Source organism: Triplophysa dalaica, chromosome 18 (genome assembly GCF_015846415.1).
Source record: "Triplophysa dalaica isolate WHDGS20190420 chromosome 18, ASM1584641v1, whole genome shotgun sequence".
NCBI lineage: Eukaryota > Metazoa > Chordata > Actinopteri > Cypriniformes > Nemacheilidae > Triplophysa > Triplophysa dalaica.
Window position 1 is genome coordinate 19,100,993 of NC_079559.1, and position 22,227 is coordinate 19,123,219.

The 22,227-nt window shown below is 36.5% G+C and overlaps 1 protein-coding gene across 1 annotated transcript in view; it reads right to left on the reverse strand.

Moving 5' to 3' along the window:
• Positions 1 to 27: 27 nt before the first annotated feature.
• The window catches only part of vps13a (vacuolar protein sorting 13 homolog A), a 50,389-nt gene continuing 28,189 nt past the window's right edge, over positions 28 to 22,227 (reverse strand). Inside the window, 29 exon segments of the mRNA XM_056773154.1 lie at positions 28 to 2,179; positions 2,292 to 2,366; positions 2,622 to 2,745; positions 3,414 to 3,499; positions 6,129 to 6,243; positions 6,347 to 6,470; positions 6,554 to 6,599; positions 6,686 to 6,849; positions 6,934 to 7,009; positions 7,107 to 7,220; positions 8,519 to 8,600; positions 9,112 to 9,257; positions 9,370 to 9,483; positions 9,732 to 9,846; positions 10,178 to 10,247; positions 10,371 to 10,452; positions 11,177 to 11,323; positions 11,466 to 11,619; positions 11,734 to 11,963; positions 12,882 to 13,008; positions 14,106 to 14,192; positions 15,675 to 15,808; positions 15,886 to 16,017; positions 16,934 to 17,080; positions 17,465 to 17,569; positions 17,648 to 18,055; positions 19,520 to 19,805; positions 20,074 to 20,177; positions 21,830 to 21,990. Coding sequence (XP_056629132.1) covers positions 2,132 to 2,179; positions 2,292 to 2,366; positions 2,622 to 2,745; positions 3,414 to 3,499; positions 6,129 to 6,243; positions 6,347 to 6,470; positions 6,554 to 6,599; positions 6,686 to 6,849; positions 6,934 to 7,009; positions 7,107 to 7,220; positions 8,519 to 8,600; positions 9,112 to 9,257; positions 9,370 to 9,483; positions 9,732 to 9,846; positions 10,178 to 10,247; positions 10,371 to 10,452; positions 11,177 to 11,323; positions 11,466 to 11,619; positions 11,734 to 11,963; positions 12,882 to 13,008; positions 14,106 to 14,192; positions 15,675 to 15,808; positions 15,886 to 16,017; positions 16,934 to 17,080; positions 17,465 to 17,569; positions 17,648 to 18,055; positions 19,520 to 19,805; positions 20,074 to 20,177; positions 21,830 to 21,990 — 3,803 coding nt within the window. The 3' untranslated portion in view covers positions 28 to 2,131.

A 22,227-nucleotide genomic window follows, 5' to 3' on the forward strand; every position in this document is an offset into this window, starting at 1 on the left:
TTAAAATAAACAAGTTAACACCCCAAATTACAAAATACATTTATTACATATGGTTAAAAAGATGTCAATTATACAATATGTATACCCTAATTCTATATAACATATTTCAGACTCAAATGCAGTATAGACCACTTTGGAAAATGTAAGCAACTCTGACCTCAGTTTTAAACACTGCACAAAAGTTTGAACAAAATACAGACAACAGAACATTTTTAATGTTAAAAATGGAGACAAATCCAATTTGATTTCCCTCTCGGAGGGTCCTTTACCAATCCTACTATCTTCACCCCACACTATCCTGAATCAAAATATTGAAATAACAATAAATATCAAATAACAAACTAAGATTGAATTATAAATTTCACATTTCAAAATAAAATACATAAAAATGAAACCAGAAGTGCTTCTAATCTGGACCAGTGTTTACATCTTGCGAAGTGGTCTATAACAAACAAAATAAAAAATGTTCTATAGGACTGGATGATCAGTAGAATTGTGAAAAGTGAGCTTTCAATATCTTAATGAAAGAGCAGTCACCTGTGGCAAGGATTTTTTTTTTACGAGGATACATTTTTTGAGTCTGTCTCTGGTAGAAAGTGAGAGGACTTAATACATGGAAGCCAAATTAAAATCCTGTAACCAAATAATTTTGTCGCATGCCAATGTAAGTGCCTCTTTTTAAAGTGCATTGCTGTATATTCGCCATTACTGCAGTAACCATGAATATGTTGATTATAAAGGCACAGTACACAATTTCTGCCAAAGCCTGCTGAAAATTGAAATCAAAACCCAAAGATTTTTTTTTTTGAAAGGTAAATATACTGTAGATAGCGATGTGTGTTTTGGTGTTGATTTAAAATATCAACCGTGTTTTTAAGAAATCGCATACTGCACCTTTAACGCCATTAAATGACCTCTCTAATAAGAAGATTTTTGTAATGCTGTATTACCTTAAACAGTTATTTGATGTTAATAGTAACAACAGATGTTTGACTAGTAAGTGACATACTGAAATCTTCAGAACTAAATGCCAATTACAGATAACTAAGACAAAGTTTATCAGTGCAATAACATGCAGTGAATAGGGTGCATTCTGATTTCATGTCGATTTGATTTTTATTGATAAATATTTTTTATTTTGAAAGATAGTTGCATATTTAGTTCATGAATTCTTTGCACTGTAAAAAAAAGTCAAAGCAGCCAAGCCAAGCCATCACTGGGGTGGTAGCCCTCAAAAAGGTCCTAATATGTACAATTTGGGTACAGATATGTATACATTTGGTACCAATATGTACATCTGTCTGAGGTACTAATATGCACTTTTTAAATGCAAATGTATACTTTTTTAACCCAATGTTGGGTGAAGAATAAGAAAACCCAGTCGTTGGGTTAACCTGGAAAAACAACCCAGCTTGGGTACTGTACATGTTTTGACTTTTGTTAAGCAGTGTGTTGTGTCCGTACTGGCTGAACAGACGCATAAAGCACTCAAGCAATTCTTCACCGTAGTATTTACTTGGCAATCTACAGTAATTAATAAGACAGAGCCTTAAATTCAAATAAATAGACATTGATAGACAAATTTCATGCAAAAAAAATTATGTAAAAAATATCCCCACTCTCCTACATTTTAAACATTCCTGGACATTTCTTCCTAATGCCACAAACATGTTCCCCATTTTGCAAAGACGAATGCTATACATACAGTGTATTGGTCTTCATTAATATGCTTATAAAATTAAACATTCATGTATGACTTGATTACTGTGAATTAAAGACATTTTATTAAGTGCCATTGATGTTATGGATCCAGTCAATGATCTGTGTCTAGAGGAACGCTGTAAAAGACGTAACATGGAAATGAGTTCATCTGTTCACAGTACACAAATAAGGTACTTGAGAGCTGGGGAAAAAATGTCTGAAATCGAAGTGAGCGATTCTGGAAAGATAGGATGTAATGTAAACCACACACGTGCATATACAGATGCACAGTCTAACAGTCATTTTACCAGAGTTCGGTGAAAGACTGTTGCATTGTGGGTACAATGTAAAGTGGCATGCTACAAACGCAGCATTAAAGGCACAGCCGAGCGCAGGAGCGTCTTTGTCATTTTAACTCTACAGATGGAGGTTATTTTGGCAGACTTTCCCTGGCATCTTCAAGCTTGGCAAGAACCCACTGCAAATGACAGAAACAGATGATTTAATAGAAGGCACAGTTGAAAACATTAACAGATAGAAATAGAATAAATATTGTGCTCTTTTTAAATATAAACGTTCATTTATTATACCTTTGCTAATTCTGGAGTTTTGAAATTGATGATCTTTCCAAACTCTTTGGCATGAAACACAGATTTCACTCTTTCCTGTGAAAAAGCAAAACAATTTCCAGATTGCAATGTATTATTCTACATAAATCAGAATATTCTGTGATATTGTTTGCTCAGATTTTAAGCATTAGGATTTGATTGGATAATACGTGAGGATATGATGTAATTGGTTAATATACTTTCCCCACCCACATAGGTTGTTTCAGAGGTGTATAGTTATTACATTTTCAAAACACACGTTTTGTATAGAAGAAAATGCCCAGATCAATGGTTTAATGAGCGGTGACGTACCTTTGCTTCAATGCGAAGTCTTCTGCCCTCCACAATCATGGGATCTTCAGTGAACTCATCAAACAGATACTGCCATTCGCATGTCAACTGACCAAACGTTCCCTTTGTCACGAAAAATATTCCCCTGCAAAGACGAATATAAGCTTAAGTCATTGAGAAAAACGAAAAGATAATTCAATTATCATATTCAATCAAATCCACAGTGTAAATGGGATATAATTGGTTTGAAGGAATATATGACCATCATGATGACATCATTTTTTTTTCTGAATGTTAGTGGTGCTCACACTGGATAGGTCACCACCAGGGCGGGACTACGTGATCTACGTGCTCACTAACATTTTGCCTGATTATTGTGTATTGCTTTGCACTTGCATGCTGGGTCAATGGTCCAAGTCAAAAGTTGACTCTTTTGATATTTTGGAATGGGACCATTTACCTAAAAATGAATTTATTCACACTCATGTCATTTTAAACCTGTATGACTTTAGATATTTTGAACAATGTTGATCACCAAAGAACATTGACCCTCATTGACTTCTATTGTAAGGACACAAACCACTCATTTCTCAAAATATCTTCTTTTGTGTTCCACAGAAAATAAATGTTGACACTTATGTATTTTTTGGGAGAACCGCTATGTGATATGAGGTATCATTTTAGTAATAAAACATGCGTTTTATATTTAAAAAAATTATAAATTTAAATAAAAGTGATGCTCATCTTGGCAAACACCACTAAAAATCATAACATCATCAATGTTGTCAAACTTCATGTAAAAAATTCACCTACCTTTTAGTAATCATCAGGAAATCGGACTCATTCACTTTAGCATGAGCAAAGTACCTGTATTTGGCAAACCGTCCGTTTTCAATACTCTAAAAACCAAATGGAAAAATCAGTTAACACCACAAATCTTTTCATTTATACAGCCAAACGTTCTCTTCGGTTATGTCTTTAAAATAGTGACACTTCTCTATTCTAGTCAAGTCTGAAAAATCATACTCATGGTGTGGAAATGTGGACTGGTGAACTGATGAAGACAAAATCAAAAGACATTATTTCTGAATCATTTTTTACAGTGTTTAGCCTTGGCACGCCAACAATTTACCCATAAATTGGCTTTTGGTTTGATTTGTGTGTTTGAATGTGTTCTGAATGAAAGAATGCAAATTTCAAGCAAAACATTCTCTAATCTGATGCAAAATGCAAAGAAGGTTTAGTCATGATGCTTTCTAGAAGACTAAAAGCCACAATAAACAACCCTGCTCGGTAGTCTTGTGTATGACTTAATGGAATGGAATTGTACAATGCATTCTGGGATTGATGGGTGTGGAATCAGAGTTATCTCATTTTGGAAGCAAACTCTATAAAAAGGTTCTAAAAAGGAAATATTCCTTTACATCAAATATTTAATATTTACATGTAGAGATAACATTTAAAAGACTACCAACTACTTAAACATGACAAGTTTTCTGATTTTGGATACAAAAGACAGAATCAGACTAAATATTTGTTAAAACCCCCGAGATGCTGTTAAAAAGACACAAATGAATCATCATCATCATCATCATTCTCCTCATCACTGTCAATGCTATTCCACTGAGAGAGAGCCTTTCTGTTCTGTGAACATGACAAGAGAAGGGAAAGCTAAAGTCAGTCAAAATTAACAACCCTTTCTTAACCACACACATCCGTTTAAAAAGTCTCACATCAAGTACCCATGTCATTCCAAATTTCCATGAATTTCTTTGTCTTTCATGGAAAAGTAGCAATTTCGGAATTTTTTATGCTGCTCTTTTCCATATAATGAATTTAAATGATGAGTGGCCCTCAAATGACAGCTCGACGGCCCCTGGCTACCATTAATGTCTTGTACATTGTATAAACAAGAGCAGGATGAGGATTACACTAAACATCACAAGAAAGTTTGGAGCAACAAAAATGGGTCAATTATTAATTTTCATGGGTGAACTACTGTATCCCTTTGCTAGCACATGCTGTATTTGTGCTGACTGTAAAGTCTAATTCTATTTAGGCTAACGATAGTAATACTAAGACTAGCTAACTGATGTCTTCAAGTACCTCCACAAAGTTCATCTTTAACTACCCACAAACTACATCAGTATGTTAAAGCCAGGTTGTAGATATCATGAAAGTTCTGGTCCTTAAGGCTGATTGGTTGATAACAATAAAGCACAGCTATGAGCTTCTGACTTAGATAGTTTTTGTAAAACTGTAAAACAATTGCCGTTCATCATTTACTTTAGTATCTATTAAAACATCCCGAAGAGTGCGTTTCTGTTTAAAACTAGACTACAACTCACTGGGATTTTTGGCTGATGCTCTGCATGTTGCTGTTTAGATGCTTGTTTCCAGTATGTGATGTTGAAACATGCTTTTTGAATACAGTATACTTGGTTCTTGGTCAACCAGCATTACCAGAACGATCATGTGTTTGTAAGGTTTGTAGAAGAACAGCACAATTAAGCTGCTCAACAACACAGATGCAGAAAAAAACAATAGAAAGCATCACAGAAATTCTAATAGTTTCCATTAAAGGGATAGTTCACCCCAAAAATCGAAATTCTGTCATTATTGACTCATCTTTAATTTGTTCCAAACCCGTTTAAAGTTCTTTATTCGGTCGTACACAAAGAAAGATATTTGGAAAAATGTTAGCAACTGAAACTTTTGGGGCACCATTGACTACAATAGTTTTTAAAATGATTGTATTTTTTTGGTTCTGTTAAATAGAAAAGAAGATATTTTGACAAATATAGGAAAACAAACAGTTCTAGGGTACCTTTGACTACCATTTTGGACTACCCCAGAAATCTTATTTGCTAACATTCTTCCAAATATCTTTCTTTGTGTTCAACCAAACAAAAAAATGAATACAGGTTTGGAACCACTTAATGAGTAATTCATGACAGAAATTTCATTTCTTTAAAATACTATTATGAACCGTTAGCGGTTTCCTATTAAAACCATTACAAAATCCCTTTTTCTAGTGTGTTTTGGGCCTTATTCCGATAGGATTTAATGGTGTCCTACTGGTTCCCATCTGCAAGGTAACATTTCGCCAATAGAATCCCTCACATACAGTACCAGTAGACACCATCATAGTTTCCATTCCCATTACAACCATGATTTTCTATTCATTTTCATTTTCTATTATGTTTTGGAAAGGGTTCTATTGTTTTTCCCAGCAGAGCAAACCAGCATGGACCTGCGTGAAAATGTACTTTTCTAAGAAAAAAAAAAGGTTAAGGGTTGAATCACACAATGGGTGCTTTCAAGATCATAACATCAGCACAATTATTAGTGTCAAGAAACTCATTATTATGCGCATATGTCAAATAGATCTGATCGTACATAAAAAGCTCTATAAATATGTTGCCAAATGTATAATCCATTGTTGTTATTCTTGCCTGTTAAACACATTTTAATGCTTTGGTCTTGAACAACCTAAAGGGCGAGTCTGCAGGATGTCCATTAAAATACCTGAAGCATTTGACTGCCTAATCCCTCTCTCTCCTTATATGGCCGAATGACTCCATCCTCGTGAATGAAACGCTGTGGGCGTAAACTCTCCACTTCCTGAGATGTCTCGGCAGCTCTGAATTCAAATGAGAGAAAATGGGCACCAAACTACGGAATAGCTAAGCCTCTTAAACAAATAATTGGAAAAGGCACGCAGGTGCGCAAAGGTTTTCACACACCTCTTGATGCCCTGAAATGTGCTGCTGGCCATGTCAATGATGCCACCTGTTGGTCTGGTGAGAGCTCCGACTAAACCTTTTCCCACACCTTTAAAGAAACCGGCAGCCCCTTCCTTCTGAGCTCCTATAGAAACACACAGTCTGGCAATAAGACGAAAGGAACACTTCTCCACAAAAAAAAGAACTGAAACGGCAGCTTTACTGTACCTTTAATGGGTTTAGTCACAATTCCGGTGAGGCCGCTCACAAACCCCTGCGTGAGAAGGTATTTAAATTGAACGAACATCATAAGCAAAAAGTCACGACAAAAGTCTCTCTTTCAAAGAAGCTTTTACTCACAGATACGAGTCCTTTCCCTCCCCGCGCCAGCCCTTCTCGAAGACCGCTGGGCTGCTTGTTCATAGTTTCTCTTCTCTTCTGCTGATATTCCTCATCCATTGTCATGGCAGCAACACCTTTAGCCATCGCACCCGTGATCCTAGACGCTGCTCCCGCAATGCCGCCTGCAAAAGACAGATGCAAGAGTCAAAATTTGAGCAAGTTTTTCTGTGTATAATGGGGAAAGCAAATATTTGAGTATTTCTTACCCACAGCCCCTCCAACCAGAGCTTTCACACCAAGCGCCATCCCTTCCATAAACTCCTCTGGGCCCTGGATAGCCCCCTGAGGAACACACACTAAAGTCTGAGTCTTTTTTCATGTTTAGACAAGAATAAAATTGCTCATATCTTGTAATCATCCATCATGTCTCAAGATTTACCTGGTAGGGCTCATAGAAGAAGGCCTCGACTCCTTCAGACAGGCCACGGATGAGTCCGAATGGATTGCCGAGGACGTCTAAACCCAAAACAAGAACGTACATCTGCTTGATAGCCTGAAACAAACAAGCACAAAGATATTAAAGGTGTAGTTTAGCCAAAGATGAAAACTCTCTCATATGTTACTCAGCCCGCATGTATATGATTTACTTTCTTTGGTTTAACACAATTAATTCGCAATTCGCCTCATTATAAATTGCCCGTGAGATTGCAAAAATTACAGTGTCGGAACAAATGGAAAATACAGCGTTTTTGAACCTTAAATCGTGTATACACATTGCATTACATCTAATACGATAATATTCGTTTTAGACATATCATATGACCCCTTTAACATTCTGTATATGAAAATCACATGAATTTCTTCTACCATTGACATTACTAAAAAAAAAAAAAAACATTTTCACACATGTATACATTTAAGTATTATTACTCGTATGCAAAAATTACAAGGTACTGGCACAACACTGAGGTCCAACAACTGTTAACATAACAGTTACTAAAAATGAGCTATCCAAAACCTCAAGTGTAGATTTGTTCGTTTTTGTCTTTTATGACTAATACTGTTGAGCTAAATATACACGAAAACATAGATGCTATGTGAAAACAAATACTACCTCAGTTAAGAGCACCACAGAATTGTACAAGAAGTATAAAAATGTCGGGCGAAATACAAAAACTTGTAGTGTTAAAGAAGCATGTTCATACTGTATCAGTGTGATTCTTAAAAAAAAGTCTAAAAGTAAAAATAATGGGTAACACTTTATAATAACTGCACGCTATGAATCATTAGTTAAGCATCAGTACATAGTTAATTAATAATTACAAGACATACATAGTCCTCACTTTAGATGAGCTCACAAAAAATAGTTATCTAACAACTATTAAATGTTTAATAACTACCTTAATTAATCATGAATTACAGCAGGAATGTGTGTTAATAAAGCATTTATTAACAAATTAAGTAAATGTTACTATATGTCACAATAATAAGATGTATAAATGTGCATTCAAAGAGTTTATTAATCATTTACTTACACTTTCTAAATGATCTCATGAACCACTGACAGCTCCTAACTAACTGGTTTGTAAGTAATGTAATCCTTAATTTAGAAATGATGAATTCATCCTTAATAAAGTATGAAAATTTGATTATTAAGTATATTATATACATGCTTATAAATCAAGAACAAAGCATTTATAGCTGTATTTATAAACTGCTTACTAATGTCTATTAATGTGGGGCCAATGCTTCATAAATGATTAATTAACTATGTACTGATGCTTAACTAATGATTCATAGCGTGCAGTTATTATAAAGTGTTACCAAATAATGTAAGAATCAAAAGTTCACCTGTTTGGAGTAATGACGGATCACCTCCCACTGCAGCTGTTGGGTGGTACGGAACTGGTATGTCAGCTCAAAGAAGGCCAGTCTGCAGAAACACAACCCATTTCAGTTCAGATATGACACTTTGTATGGCATTTTCATTGCTGAACTCTTTTACCAATCTACAAATCTTCACCATCAGCACAGAAAAGGGAATCTATTGCAATCTACTGTACAAACTCCATGTTTAGCCACGTGTAGTTCAACTTCTCTTTCCATTTGAGGGCAGCATAAGAGCAAAAATGGATAAGGAAATTGCGCTAGATCACCATCTAACCACATGTGAAATCCAGTGTGTGTGATCTGAGGGTTTGGCTCAGGCTCGAATAAGGAACTTGAGGGTAACACTGCCACAGATGGAGATTACAGAAATTCTACAGAAACACATTCAGTCCTCCGGAGAATACACACAGTCGAGTTTACACATTCCAGATAAATCATGATCTGAAATCATCTCCAGAGTCATTTTTTCTTTAGGATAAGTGTGTAATGAACATCTAATTAACATAAGTTGTGTACAGTGTTCCTGTTGTAGGAGTATGAGTGAGTGTAAGTACTTGAAGAGGACGTCCTGAGCGTCAGTGAGCGTAGCTCCGATACTCTTCAGAAGCAGATTGAGCGACTGAACAGGAATGATTTCGGTCTCTCTCTCTTTCTTATTGCTGTCTTCACCTCCGGTGCTCAAAGAGAAACTCAAATGAAGCTGCCACACAAAATACACACATGAGGTCGCAATCGTCCACGTGATGTGAAATATTCAATGAAACTGCACCGTGCGTGCAGCTACCCACCAGAAACCAGTGAATCTGACTGACCTTTATGGGAGATATGTGGAAGTACTCGTACAGGCTCATGGGAGAGGTGTCTGTCGCTGAAACATGATTCAACTCCGTCTTCAGATACTCAATGTCCTTGTCAAACAACTCAACCTATAACAACACAAAAGACAGACATTCAACAAAAATCCCATACGGTGACCCCAAAGGGACAAAAATAGATCTCCATGTCATTGAATTAGACAGAAAATACTAAAGTAAATGACAAACTAATGACGATAGACCATCTCTTAAAATAAAGTTTACATTGTCTTTTCATCCATTCATCATCTATCTTCAGAGAGACAGTAGGGCAGCACAAAAGGGTTTGAATCAGATTTTGTGTGTTGTCTGAGTGTTACCTCTTGTTCAGACGTGAAAGCACTGGAGTGCTCGGGAGTGAAGAGCTCTAGGATGGCATACAGGAACCCAAGATCCATCCGTAGGTCCATTTCCTGAATCAGCACCTTGAAATACCTATAAGCACGATAAATGTGCCATAATGCAACACAAGACACAACGGCAATGTAGGAGCTTTAAAGCTGTTTGGATAAATCAGAGTAAAGCTCTGCCCTTACCACATGACTAGTCCAAAACATGAACAAAAATGCAAATACAACAAAACAAAACAAAAGATAATGTAACACGCTAGCAATGTGAACACAGGCTAAGATGTGCAAACATCCATGACCATCGGCAAACAAAAAAGCATTTCATATATAAGTTAATGAAAGAACTGGTGTCGTGGGGGCACAGCTCAAGAGACGGTGAGAGGAAGGAAGTGGAGAAGAGACTGTAGAAGGCTCACTTGATGCGTAGGATGTCCGAGTGCCCGGCTGCTCGGGTGATGATGCTGACATCAGTCAGCGGTTTTGGTTCTTTCAATTACAAGAAAAGAAAAAAGAATGTTACAGATATGCCATAACAAAAAAATTATACAAATATATGAATATGTGAAAATATTCTTCGAGACTATGTAGAAGTCAACCCCAGCGACTGACCTGAGTCCATCCTAACCGACTTTGGTGGTTTGATGGGGTAGTACACATATGGGAAGATGGCTCCAGGCAATTGATTCTGGATCTGTGCAGTGAACAAAAGCATTTGATGGATTTATTGTAACGCATTGATTGTTTTTCTCAGTTGCTCACTGAAACCAGTTGAAGTGAGAGTTCACTATTCATTTTTTCATCTTTTACTCACGATTATTTCAAATCTGTATGGCCTTTTGCATAACACAAAAAAGATACTTTGGAAGTTAATGGGGTCCAGTGTTTTTGGTTACCAACATTCTACATTTCATGGACATGAAAGAGAAATTCCTCAAAATATCCTTTTTTGTGTTTCGCAGAAGAGGGAGTCACATGAATAAATGATAACTGAACCAATTTTGGGTGAACCGTCCCTTTAACAAAACAATTTAAATCAGCACTAGCTACTGGGTTGCTCTCTATTACGGTTTCTATACAGTGGGTACGGAAAGTATTCAGACCCCCTGAAATTTTTCACTCTTTGTTATATGTCAGCCCTTTCTTCAAGTTCATTTTTTTCCATCATTAATATGATATTTCTGTTTTTCTTTTTTAATAAATCTGCAAAAATGTCTACAATTCTGTGTTTTTCTGTCAATATGGGGTGCTGTGTGTTCATTAATGAGGGAAAAAATGAACTTGAATGATTTTAGCAAATGGTTGCAATATAACAGAGAGTGAAAAATGTAAGGGGGTCTGAATACTTTCCGTACCCACTGTAGCTGTTATAGTTGCCGTATCTACAGTTGTTATGCTTCATGAAGAGTAAATCAAACCTGAATTCTGTTGATCTGGACTCTATAGGTTTTCTGGCGGGTGGAGACGCTGTACTCCACCTTCAGGGCAGGCAGAAAGTTCCTCCTGAGAGGAGCATCATAGGGCTGCAGTACTCTCATGGCCACCCCATTAGCAGCAAATAACACCTGACATACAAACATCCAGTAAGAAATTAACCGAAACCTAATCACAGATTGCATTTAACCTCATTCTCCTGAGGTGTGTCATTTGGTAAAGTTGACACACTGTGCCTTTAAGAGAACTGAATCGGTCCCTATGAGCACTGACCTGGTAATCGTTCTCTAGGTCGATGACAGCACTATCCACCGGGCCAGTCTCCATATACTCTTGGTAGCGGTGCTCCAACCTTGCGGCCTCTTTTCCGCTCAAAATCTTCCATCGGCTGCGCTTCTTGAGTTTAGTCTCCCATACCACATCAGAACTGACCAACACAAAGTTTCACAGTCAACACATATAATATATAAAGTAAACATTACCGAAACCACACAAAAGTGCTTTGTAGTATGTGCGAAAACATTTTCCTGTCCAATTATACCTAGTGATGCCAATAAAGGCCACTTCCTGGCTGTAGGTGTTGTTGACCAGTGACACGCCGATGTTCTGTAACAAGATACTGATTTCCTGCTGAGGCACCTCCATCTTCTCACTGTCGCAAATTAGCTTGTAAACACAGCGATCTGTGGTAAAAAGCGCCACGCGTTGGAGGCCTTCATAAAATGAGACGACAAACAGTTTTCCCTCCTTGTTCACGTCCAACAACTGGTCCTGTTAAGAGAACAAAGACCCAGATGAGTGTTTGGTTTCTCTTCTTAAATCCACTTTTTTTTGTAGAGTGGTCAAGACATTTAAACAGAAAAGAGAATAAAGGTTATGGAAATGTTGTGAGCAGGATTCATGATGAACACGTTCACTAAAAGGTAGGTCTAACTAAGCCTGTTAGAGATAGCTCAGCCAAAAATAAAAATTCTTTCATTATTTACACACCCACATGTCATTCCAAAACCTGTATGAATTTCTTTAATCTGCAGAACACACAAGAAGATGTTTTAATGAATGTCTTAATGAAGACATTTCTCAAAATATCTTCTTTTGTGTTTGACAGAAGAAAGAGTCATATTCAATTCAATTCAAGTTTATTTATATAGCGCTTTCCACAATGTGAATTGTTCCAACGCAGCTTTACAGGGGCAAACAGGAAAAACAGAAAAGGTAAAACACAGCACAGTGCATGGTGTTTATAGAACAACCAACATTCTAATAAATAATATCTAATTAATAAATAATAAATAAATAAATAAATAATAATAAATAATAAATAAATATATACAGGTTTTGAATAACATGAGGGTTAATGAAGAATTACAGAATCTTATTTTTTTGGGAGAATTATACCTTTAAATCATTATAATAATAATATTAATAATTAAATAATATCTTTATTTTAAATCCCAGAAAACCATGTAATACATGTATTTAAATTATTAATTTATTTATATAAAAACATATTCACAATAAATAAGAACAATAATATTTGATAAAAAATGCATTTTTTACATGCGGTTAGCCTTTGAATTCATCCAATGTTCATCCAATGGGCTTGCGTTCCCGGTCTTATTATGTATTTGAAATACGTAATGTGAGCGCAGCATAAAGCAATGTCTATAGAGTAGTACAGCATCTCACCTCTTCAATCTTGAGTTCTCCTTTGTACTTGCCCCATTTCCAGCTCAAGATTCGTGATCCTGTGGGTTCAGCCCAAGTGTAGTACACAGCCTGACCTGGACCCAGCTCATCGATTTCTGTCTGAGAGCTACCAGAATTGAGAGCATAGTACATACAAGTTTATGTGATTAAACAGCCTCTCATAAACAAACTTTATTATACAACAGCAAGTTTGCTCCACTTATCTGATTGGACAATTTCAAAAGTTTTGATATTATAGACGGTTTCATCTTAACAACATAAACAAATGTTACTGCGCATACGCACTTTTGTGACCCCCAACTGAACTGTAGATTATTTCTGATAACAACCGAAAGAAACGAACCATTACGTGGCTGAACTTCTCTCCAATTTTTGAATTTAGACTGCGATACCAAGCTCAACTACTAGATGTCAGATGTCACAGGACCCATTCAACAAATTGTTTACTTAATACAACTTTTATACAGTAAAATAATAATACAAATTAATGTTAACATAAATTAAATAAATAATAGAAAAAGACGCTAGCCAAACACAAACCGGAGGTTAACTGGGGGTCATGCGCACACGTCCGATGAAACGGTCTATACTAACAAGCGGACTGTGTGTACGTAAACTTCCAAATTACTTTTACTGATTTTAATTATAGAAAATAATTGACATGCTATTTCCAGATGATTTTATGTAATAAAGTTTACAGCAATGCAGCCAGAAGAGACATATACTCAAAAGTGAACACTGTAGGATACAGAAACCAGTTCTGACATGTTTACACCCCAGAATAAATCGCATATAACCATGATCATAAAGGGAATCATTCGTGTTTCATAAATCATGCTCTTCAACAGAAGATGAAGATCCACTGAGACACAAGAGAAGTGCAGCATTCATTAGCTAGAAATGAAGATAGATGTAAGAACAGCGACTACAAGCAAGTTGATTTCCGTTCACAGCCCACAAGGTACAAAACACACAAAGATGAGAAACAATAACGTCAGACTCCAACGTTATACTCTGTGGGAGAAATCACAGTTTAAGGAAATTGCGTTTGTTTTTCTGAACGAATTTGGATGAATCAAGCAGCTCGAAGAGAATATGAAAGAGTCGGCTGCCTACACCAGACAGATCGAGGGGAGAGGAAATAGTTTAAAGATTTCCATGCTTCTCGTTCGATAACACTTGTCTGTGAGAGTGTTTGTGTACCAGAGGGATTGAGTCTCATCCCCCCCTGATAAAGAGATATCCAGTAACTCATCTGGAGACCAAGCAGAATCTTTCTGCTTCCTGCAACTAAAAGACATAAAAGGACAAGAAAGGACACAGTGACCAAAACACACACGACACCAAACATGCTACAAATGAAAGCTGAAAACATGGACATGTTGTCAGACGGTGAATGGCTTTGTGATTTAAGTTCATGGCATTAATGCATTCTCAGTTAGCCTCAAGTGACTGAAAAAATGTGAACACACCAAAAACAAAGCATCAAGGATAACAAAAAACTAAACATACAGTCAGGTCCATAAATATTGGGACATCGACACAATTATAACACTTTTGGCTCTATACACCACCACAATGGATTTCAAATGAAACGAACAAGATGTGCTTTAACTGCAGACTGTCAGCTTTGATTTGAGGGTATTTACATCCAAATCAGGTGAATGGTGTAGGAACTACAACAGTTTGCATATGTGCCTCCCACTTGTTAAGGGACACTTGTTAATGTGACCCTGGACCACAAAACCAGTCCGTCATAAGTAGCACGAGTATATTTAAAGGGTTTGTTTTTTAAAATAGTTCATTCCAGTTAATATCAATCAAACTGCAGTTGGTTTGTTTTGATTTAAGTCATAATAACTCAAGAAATACTGCTAACTAACACAATAAAAACATGATAACATAATAAAAAACATGATTTTTAGAACATAGTTATCTTATTTTGGAACCAAACTCTTCCTTTGTAGCAATAGCCAACAATACATCCTATGGGTCAAAATTATGTTTTTTCTTTTATGCAGAAAATCATTCAAATATTAAGTAAATATTATGTTCTGTGAAGATATTTTGTAAATTTCCCACAGTAAATACTGTATATCAAAACTTTTGTGTAAGAGGATGCCTCAAAATCACAAACAAAAATGACCAGAAACACTCCTACAAATTTCGCTGCGGCCCTCTTTTGAGGAATAACCCTCTCAAGTTTGGTCTATGCAAAGCTTAGAATTTTTCTCTTTCGGGTTCATCTACTCACAACGACGTCATTACAGCGGTAATTCAATAGAGAGCACAATAACAAACCTGTTTCTTCTTAGCCATGGCCTGTTACAGCACCTCTGATGGACAACTTTAAAGGCGATTATTTCAATTAAGACTTTTTTCACCCTCCGATTCTAGAGTGTCAAATAGTTGTATCTCGGTCAAATATTGTCCTATCCTAAACAATACATCAATGGAAAGCTTATGTATTCAGCTTTCAGGAGATGTTTACATCTCAATCAAAACAAATCACCCCATAACTGGTTTTAAAAGGTTCACATATAGCATGAACCAAACTGAACTTAAATGCTTGTGCATTATAACACAGTATGCACTATATAATGATTTAAATTGAATATGAATATAATCAGGGTGCATTCTGGGATTGATTTTTCAGTAAGGAATTCACATTTTTCCAACTTGCTGCAGAATTTGTTGCCTACTGCTGGTAAGATGTACATCCATGATGACTAGACATAGTAAATATAGGAATGGGTACATGTGGTCTCTTACCTTTGGTGGTACTGCAGTGTGTCCTCTTTTGTGTGGTTGATGAGGAGAAACGGAGCCGCGCCGTCATGGTAATCAGAGAAGCGTATCACAGCCGAATGTTCTGTCAAATTCACGTCAACGATAATACCGCCCAGCTAAAATCAAGGAAAAATGTGATTTTGTTTCTCTGTGTAGGTTATAATAATGTATACTTTAGGTAATGATAACGTACAGTTTTGTCCAGGTGCAGCAGGAGGCAGTTCTCTGGTTGGTGGAAGTCAAAGGGTCGTGGTGATGACTTAGATCCTTCGACTTTGACTTGAAGCCTCTTTGAGTCTCTTTCTGGCCAGAATGGAACGGCGGCCTAGAAATGACAGAAACACAGTATATAAATACAGTAGTTTTCAGGTAAAACACTATAGTAAAGACCCATTATTTTGAGTTTTAGATAATATGAACTTACAGGCCGATATATTTTAATTTGGGCTGTCAAACGATTAATCGCGATTAATCACATCCAGAATAAAAGTTTGTGTTTACATAATTTATGTCTGTGTATTACGCATATTTATTTTATATTTATAAACACTTACACAGACATGTATATATCTATATATATATATATATAGAGAGCAAATATTTAGATGTATTTATTTATATTTACCAATAACTGACGTTATAAATTTTTATTCATCTTTATATTTTATATGTATGTGTTCATAAATACAAAATAATTATGCACACTACACAGACATATTTATTGTAAAAACAAACTTTTATTCTGTATGCGATTAATCGGGATTAATCGTTTGAAAGCCCTAACTTTAATAATTCAAATTAAAGGGATATTTCACCCAAAAATTAAAATTCTGTCCTTGTTTACTCACCTTCGAGTTGTTCCAAATCTTTATAAATGTATATGTTCTGATGGACACGGAGAGAGATATTTGGAGGAATGCTTAAAACCAGACAGATTTCGTGCCCCATTGACTACCATAGTAGGAAGAATTACAATTGAACTGTTTGCTGTCCTACATTCTTCAAAATGTCTTCTTTAATGTTCAACAAAACAAAAAAACTATTTTTTCCTACTATGGCAATAACCATTCTTCCAAATATCATTCTCTGTGTTCATCAGAACAAAGAAATGTATACAGATGTGGAACAACTCGAAGGTGAGTAACTGATGACATTTCTAACACAAGCCATTCATTCAAGGTTTGAATGAACTTTTTCTTTAATGTTTTGCTATAACTAGTGTGTGGAATCATGTTTTTGACCTGTTCGGGTCGGGCCTCTGTCCATTGATCCAGACCCTCCTCGCAAACTCGAATCACATGCTTGGTTCGGTTCACCAGCATATAGAAAGGCAGGAACGTCACCAGCCGTGTTAAACTGAAGCTGGACGCGTCTATCTTCACCCCAACCTACCAAAAAAACAGACGATGATGAGACATGTCATATAATTATTTAAAGTCAACACAAACATCTGAAATGTATAGATTTCATCTTAACAATATAATCAAACGTTACTACGCATGTGGAGTTTTGTGACCCCCAACTGAACTTGCAAGGTTCATTCAACAAATTTGTTTATTTAATAAAATGAACATCCAACAAAAATCAACAAATCGTTTATTTAATACAAATATTATACAGTAAAATAATGAATTGCAAATTATTATTAACATAAATCAAATATAAATAGTTATATTATTAGACACTAGCCAAATACAAACCAAAAGTTAACTGGGGTCCGCTGAAACGGTCTATATATGAATGAAACTTGAAATAGAAGTTTTGCTGCTCACCATGTAATCCTTCTGCCTTCCTTTGCATTTAACATCACCGTAACTACCAACTGTGTCAATGGAGAAATCATCTGATAACTCGCTTTCCGAAATCATTAAACGAATCTGAAAAAAGAAAGCTAAGAGATGAATAAACAGAATTGTGTTTTAAAAAACAAATGTACTTTCTTGGAGCATTCAAACCTTGTTGTTCTGCAGGAAGTTGCGTGGTTTGAAGGAGAAGAGGAGAGGCATGTCATAGTCCTTCGGGTGTTTGCGATGAATATCGTCTGCTTTATACTGCAGCAGTCTGCCGGTCTTATTCACCATCCAATAGGGCGAGTGCACGGCCACGACCAGCTGACCCTCCTCCTTTTTAACATGGATGGCAATGTCTAGCTCCGCCTTCGTTTCCGTTTCTTCGTCAAATCGCAGCGATTGGAATTTGATGAAGCTTATCTCATCCTGGTCACTGCTGAGATTATACTGGCCTTCCCAATCCTGCTGCAGATATCCAATGAGCTTCAACTCCACAATGGAAAAATCCATGATGGCCGTATGGATTTGGGACGAGTGACCCTCCTTTAGTTCAACGGGGGGATCTCCATTACTCTGAATATATCAGAAACAACAATTAAACAAATGTGCTTTGGTTTTCTGTCAAACATTAAACCTAGCGCTGCAATTACTAGTATTTACTATTATAACTATTTTTATGACAATTAATGTGTTCAAATTAAATTAAAATTATATTAATTATATTATATTTATAAATGTTCTCTCATAATGTAGCCCAGGACCGGCTTATAGTTCACCCAAAAATTCTTTCATCATTTAGACACTCTCAAAGCTTTCTTTCTTCCGCAGACGACAAAAGGTAAATTTTGAAGAATCTTGGAAACCGAACAGCACTGGCCCCAGTACACTTCTATTGTAAGGACACAAAACCAATGCAAGTGAATGGGGGCCAGTTAAAAACATTCTTCAAAATATCTTCTTTTGTCTTCTGTTGAAGAAAGAAAGTCATACAGGTTAGAAATGACAAGAGAGTGAGTAAATGATGACAGACTTTATTTTTCGGGTGAACTATCACTTTACTACCACGTTTTGGCACACATCCCTAAACATGACTATAAAGTAGGACAGGGGTCTTTAATAACTTATTTTTCAGGGCCAGATTTCAAGAGTATAAATAGGATGCGGGACAGTTTTTTGCCACATCCAAATTTCTTCTGTTATTTTGTAATTCTGTTATTTATTGCGTTTTGTTCCGCTTTTTATACTATTAGGCCATATATTAAAACATGCACACAAATATTGCATCAAGTATGTGTGCCTTCTCATTATATTTAATTCAAAGGGATAATGTCTTTTAAATTGTATTTTAGTTCGCCCCAAAATACAATTGCTGCTAATTTCGGCCCCAAGTGTATCAAAGATGTAACTGGGTTTTCCAAGAAGATCTTTGGTTGAAATAATGAAAGTAAAAATAATAAAAGTCAAAAACGCTAATACATTCAGCACAAAAGTAATGCCTGCCCCTTGTGACATCTTATAAACCGAGAGACTGAACACTTTCATCGCATTCATGTGTAACACACACTTAGAAGGGCAGATCCTTTGTAGTGCTGGAGGGAGATGAACAGCGGTTTTTCATAAATATAGCCGTTTAAATCATACATAATGAATGCAGTAATAAAAACAACCGTGTTTCTCTTATCTGAGAGAAATGTTCACATGATGTACCCTTCTTGTAGTTACTTTCAAGATTTCGGAACGCGACCTTTCAGCGATTATCATGTTGTAAATAACATTAAGTTTCTTGAACAGACCAATCAAAACGCTTTGAGACTTCAATATATCGTCATGAGCCGATGGAATAACTCTTGTATTGAATGTAGCAGCGTTTTGGACTTTCAAAAATGTGGAGTCTCAGGACGTGCTTTCTCAAAACACAGCGTTCTTAAAGTGTTTCCACCTATTTGACATTTTTGGGTGGGGCAGGTTAAGATGATTGGCATGGCCGCATTTGGCCCGCGGGCCGCCGGTTGACTATCCCTGGTGTAAGATGTCTACCTTTAAGTTGAAGGTGATGGGGAACGGCAGAAGGTTGCGGAGGAGGACGGTGGGCCACAGGTGCAGAACGAAGGGCTTGTCAAACCCCTCCTCGGTGCTGTGTGACATCACAGCGTCTGGAAGAGGAATCATGTTGACCTTCATCATCTGAGTCCTGTCTTCGTGATGATAGCAAGTTTTCTGCAAACACTCTCTGGGTTGCTGAATCACCTCATTGTAAGTGAAGCCCTCCGAGCGGTTGTACTCTTCCTCTCCTTCCAGTGCAGGCTGCAAGCTAAGCTCTGCTCTATTAGACAAAAAAAGTGCAAATTTATTATGAATATATTGTTTGGAACTGTAGTTCACATGACTTGTGTCCATAACATAGATATGTGTGAGGAACAGACCACAGCCGATATTCACAAATCCACTCATGTTTCACATGAGAAACAAGTATATACTACTTTACTTTGAATGACTTGGACTATAGTTCTCTATAGTTTAGTTCTCACTGAGAAAAGCATCCCCTTGCATGGCGAGAGATGCAAACGCAGTGCTAACATGTTATTACTGACCTGTAGGAACCCAGTGGGACACAGAACTCATCCTTAGGCAGAGAAGTGCCCAGACACACAGAACCCTCATAAACCCGGAACGGCACTGAGAAATGATTGATGATCTACAAAATCAATGCAAAAGATTTGTCATCACAATCGATCAATCTGTCAACAACAAAACACATATTATATATTGCATGACACCTAAAGGGGAACCATTTCATTGTTAAATCTGTGCCCTTACCACTGATCTATATAACTGACTGGATTGCGCCTAGAACGATAAACCATGGGCAGGAGGTAAAACCACCGTAAGCAATGGCGCCACCATCTTGGTATGCCCAACTGACACATCACATCGACGTACGGTCAAGATGAATGTTTAAATAACCCGTTCTTCAGCTTATTAGGCGCACAATACATTTTTAGTTCACATGTGTGTTTAAATGAATTGTTACTTGTGATGTTTTTTACTTTTGTTATGTTTATTTTGGGCAAAATAGCGACAAATAGAAAATCAATGTATAGAAGGTGAATGTGTTTTGTACACTGTTGTAATGGCACTTGTGTAATTGTTTAGAAATAAAGCTTCATGACTTAAACAACATATAGGGCCTGTTTTATCTGAATTTAGAATTAGCAAATTTGTCATGTGTTGAGGTGTCTCTAAGACGGGCAAATTTCCGACTTTATATAAATAAGCATTTACAGGCTTAAGACATTTGTTGTAAGAATATACTGTGAGGCTTAAGATATAGAAACAGGGACTGGTAAATTATTGTTTTATGTGATAACTGCCTTTTAATTTAATAGATTGTTTGGGCATACTAACATGGCGTAGCTTCAGTGTAATGACATCATTTATAAGGATCAGTGGTCCTTACATATACAGTTTATTATTTTGTGTATAATTAATTAGATTAGCACACACATGTTGCTAGCAAAGATTATTTTGCTGACCGGACACACATAGTCAAGTGTACAACTTGACAAACCATGTAATCTGTACAAACAACTTTACATCACACAACAGTTTGAAATCATGGTAATATATGTTTTTTATATTTTATGTACATCTTTTACTTTATGAACTACAAACACAACAATAGACACAAAAGATGCTTGTTTTAGTGTTTGCTGACTTTATCAATGCTGATGTTGTTGTCGAAGTGCCTTGTTGTATTTAGGGTTCTTTGTTTACAGAAAGATGTCTGTTGATTGTCTCCATTATTTAGGTTTGTCTTTTCAGTCTTGACGTTTGAGTCTTTTGAGGTAGACTTCAGTGTTCAAAGGATTGTTTTATTTAGTCAAATCGAGAGACTCAACCAGTTAAAGGTCCAGTGTGTAGATTTTGGAGTCTCTATTGATATAAATGCAGTAAAATATACTGAACTGTGTCTTCAGAGGTGTATAAAGACCTTACATAATGAAGCGTTATGTTTTTTCTACAGTAGCCCTAAACGGACAGAGCCAAGTTGTAACGAAGTTATCTCCTTCGGCAAAGAAGCGAAAACACAATGACAGCTCAATTCTGTGTCAGTCACCGTAGTGCTGAAGGGAAGACAGAGCTGTTGGTTGCAATTCGCAGCCTCACCACTAGATGTTGCTAAAATTTCACCATTGCTCCTTTAAAATAGGTGAACTTGGCCAATACATTAATTCAATACATAAAACACAAAAAAATTGAACAGCCGGTTGCGTTTAATTCTTTACAATGTGTATATTGAGATTCTGTTTCTTGTTAAAATTAAAATGTGTCTATTAAAACACCTACCTGGAATGGAGAGCGGATCTTGACATATTTGCTGCCCTCCACGGTGTAAATCTGACAGACAAAGAAGCGTGTGACACCCGAGTCAAAGTGCATGACGCTGTACATCCCTTGCCCGGTTTTGATCAGTGGGATGACACTCGGTGCAGTGTGGCCAACAGGAGCTGGAAAAATATATTTTTTGGAAACCTTGTACAATTGAACTCTTTTAAACTATCAATTACATTTTAAAATGCTGAAATCGACTGGGGCTTGCCTGATCAAATTTTGCTGCCATAATGGTTTGTAATTGTGGCTGGTAGTGTAATCTGGATAGTTTTTTAACTGCTAATATGCTTTTTCTAATCCCAATATGAGGTAATAAAAATATAAAAGTGACGGTAGGACGGTAATAGTGATTA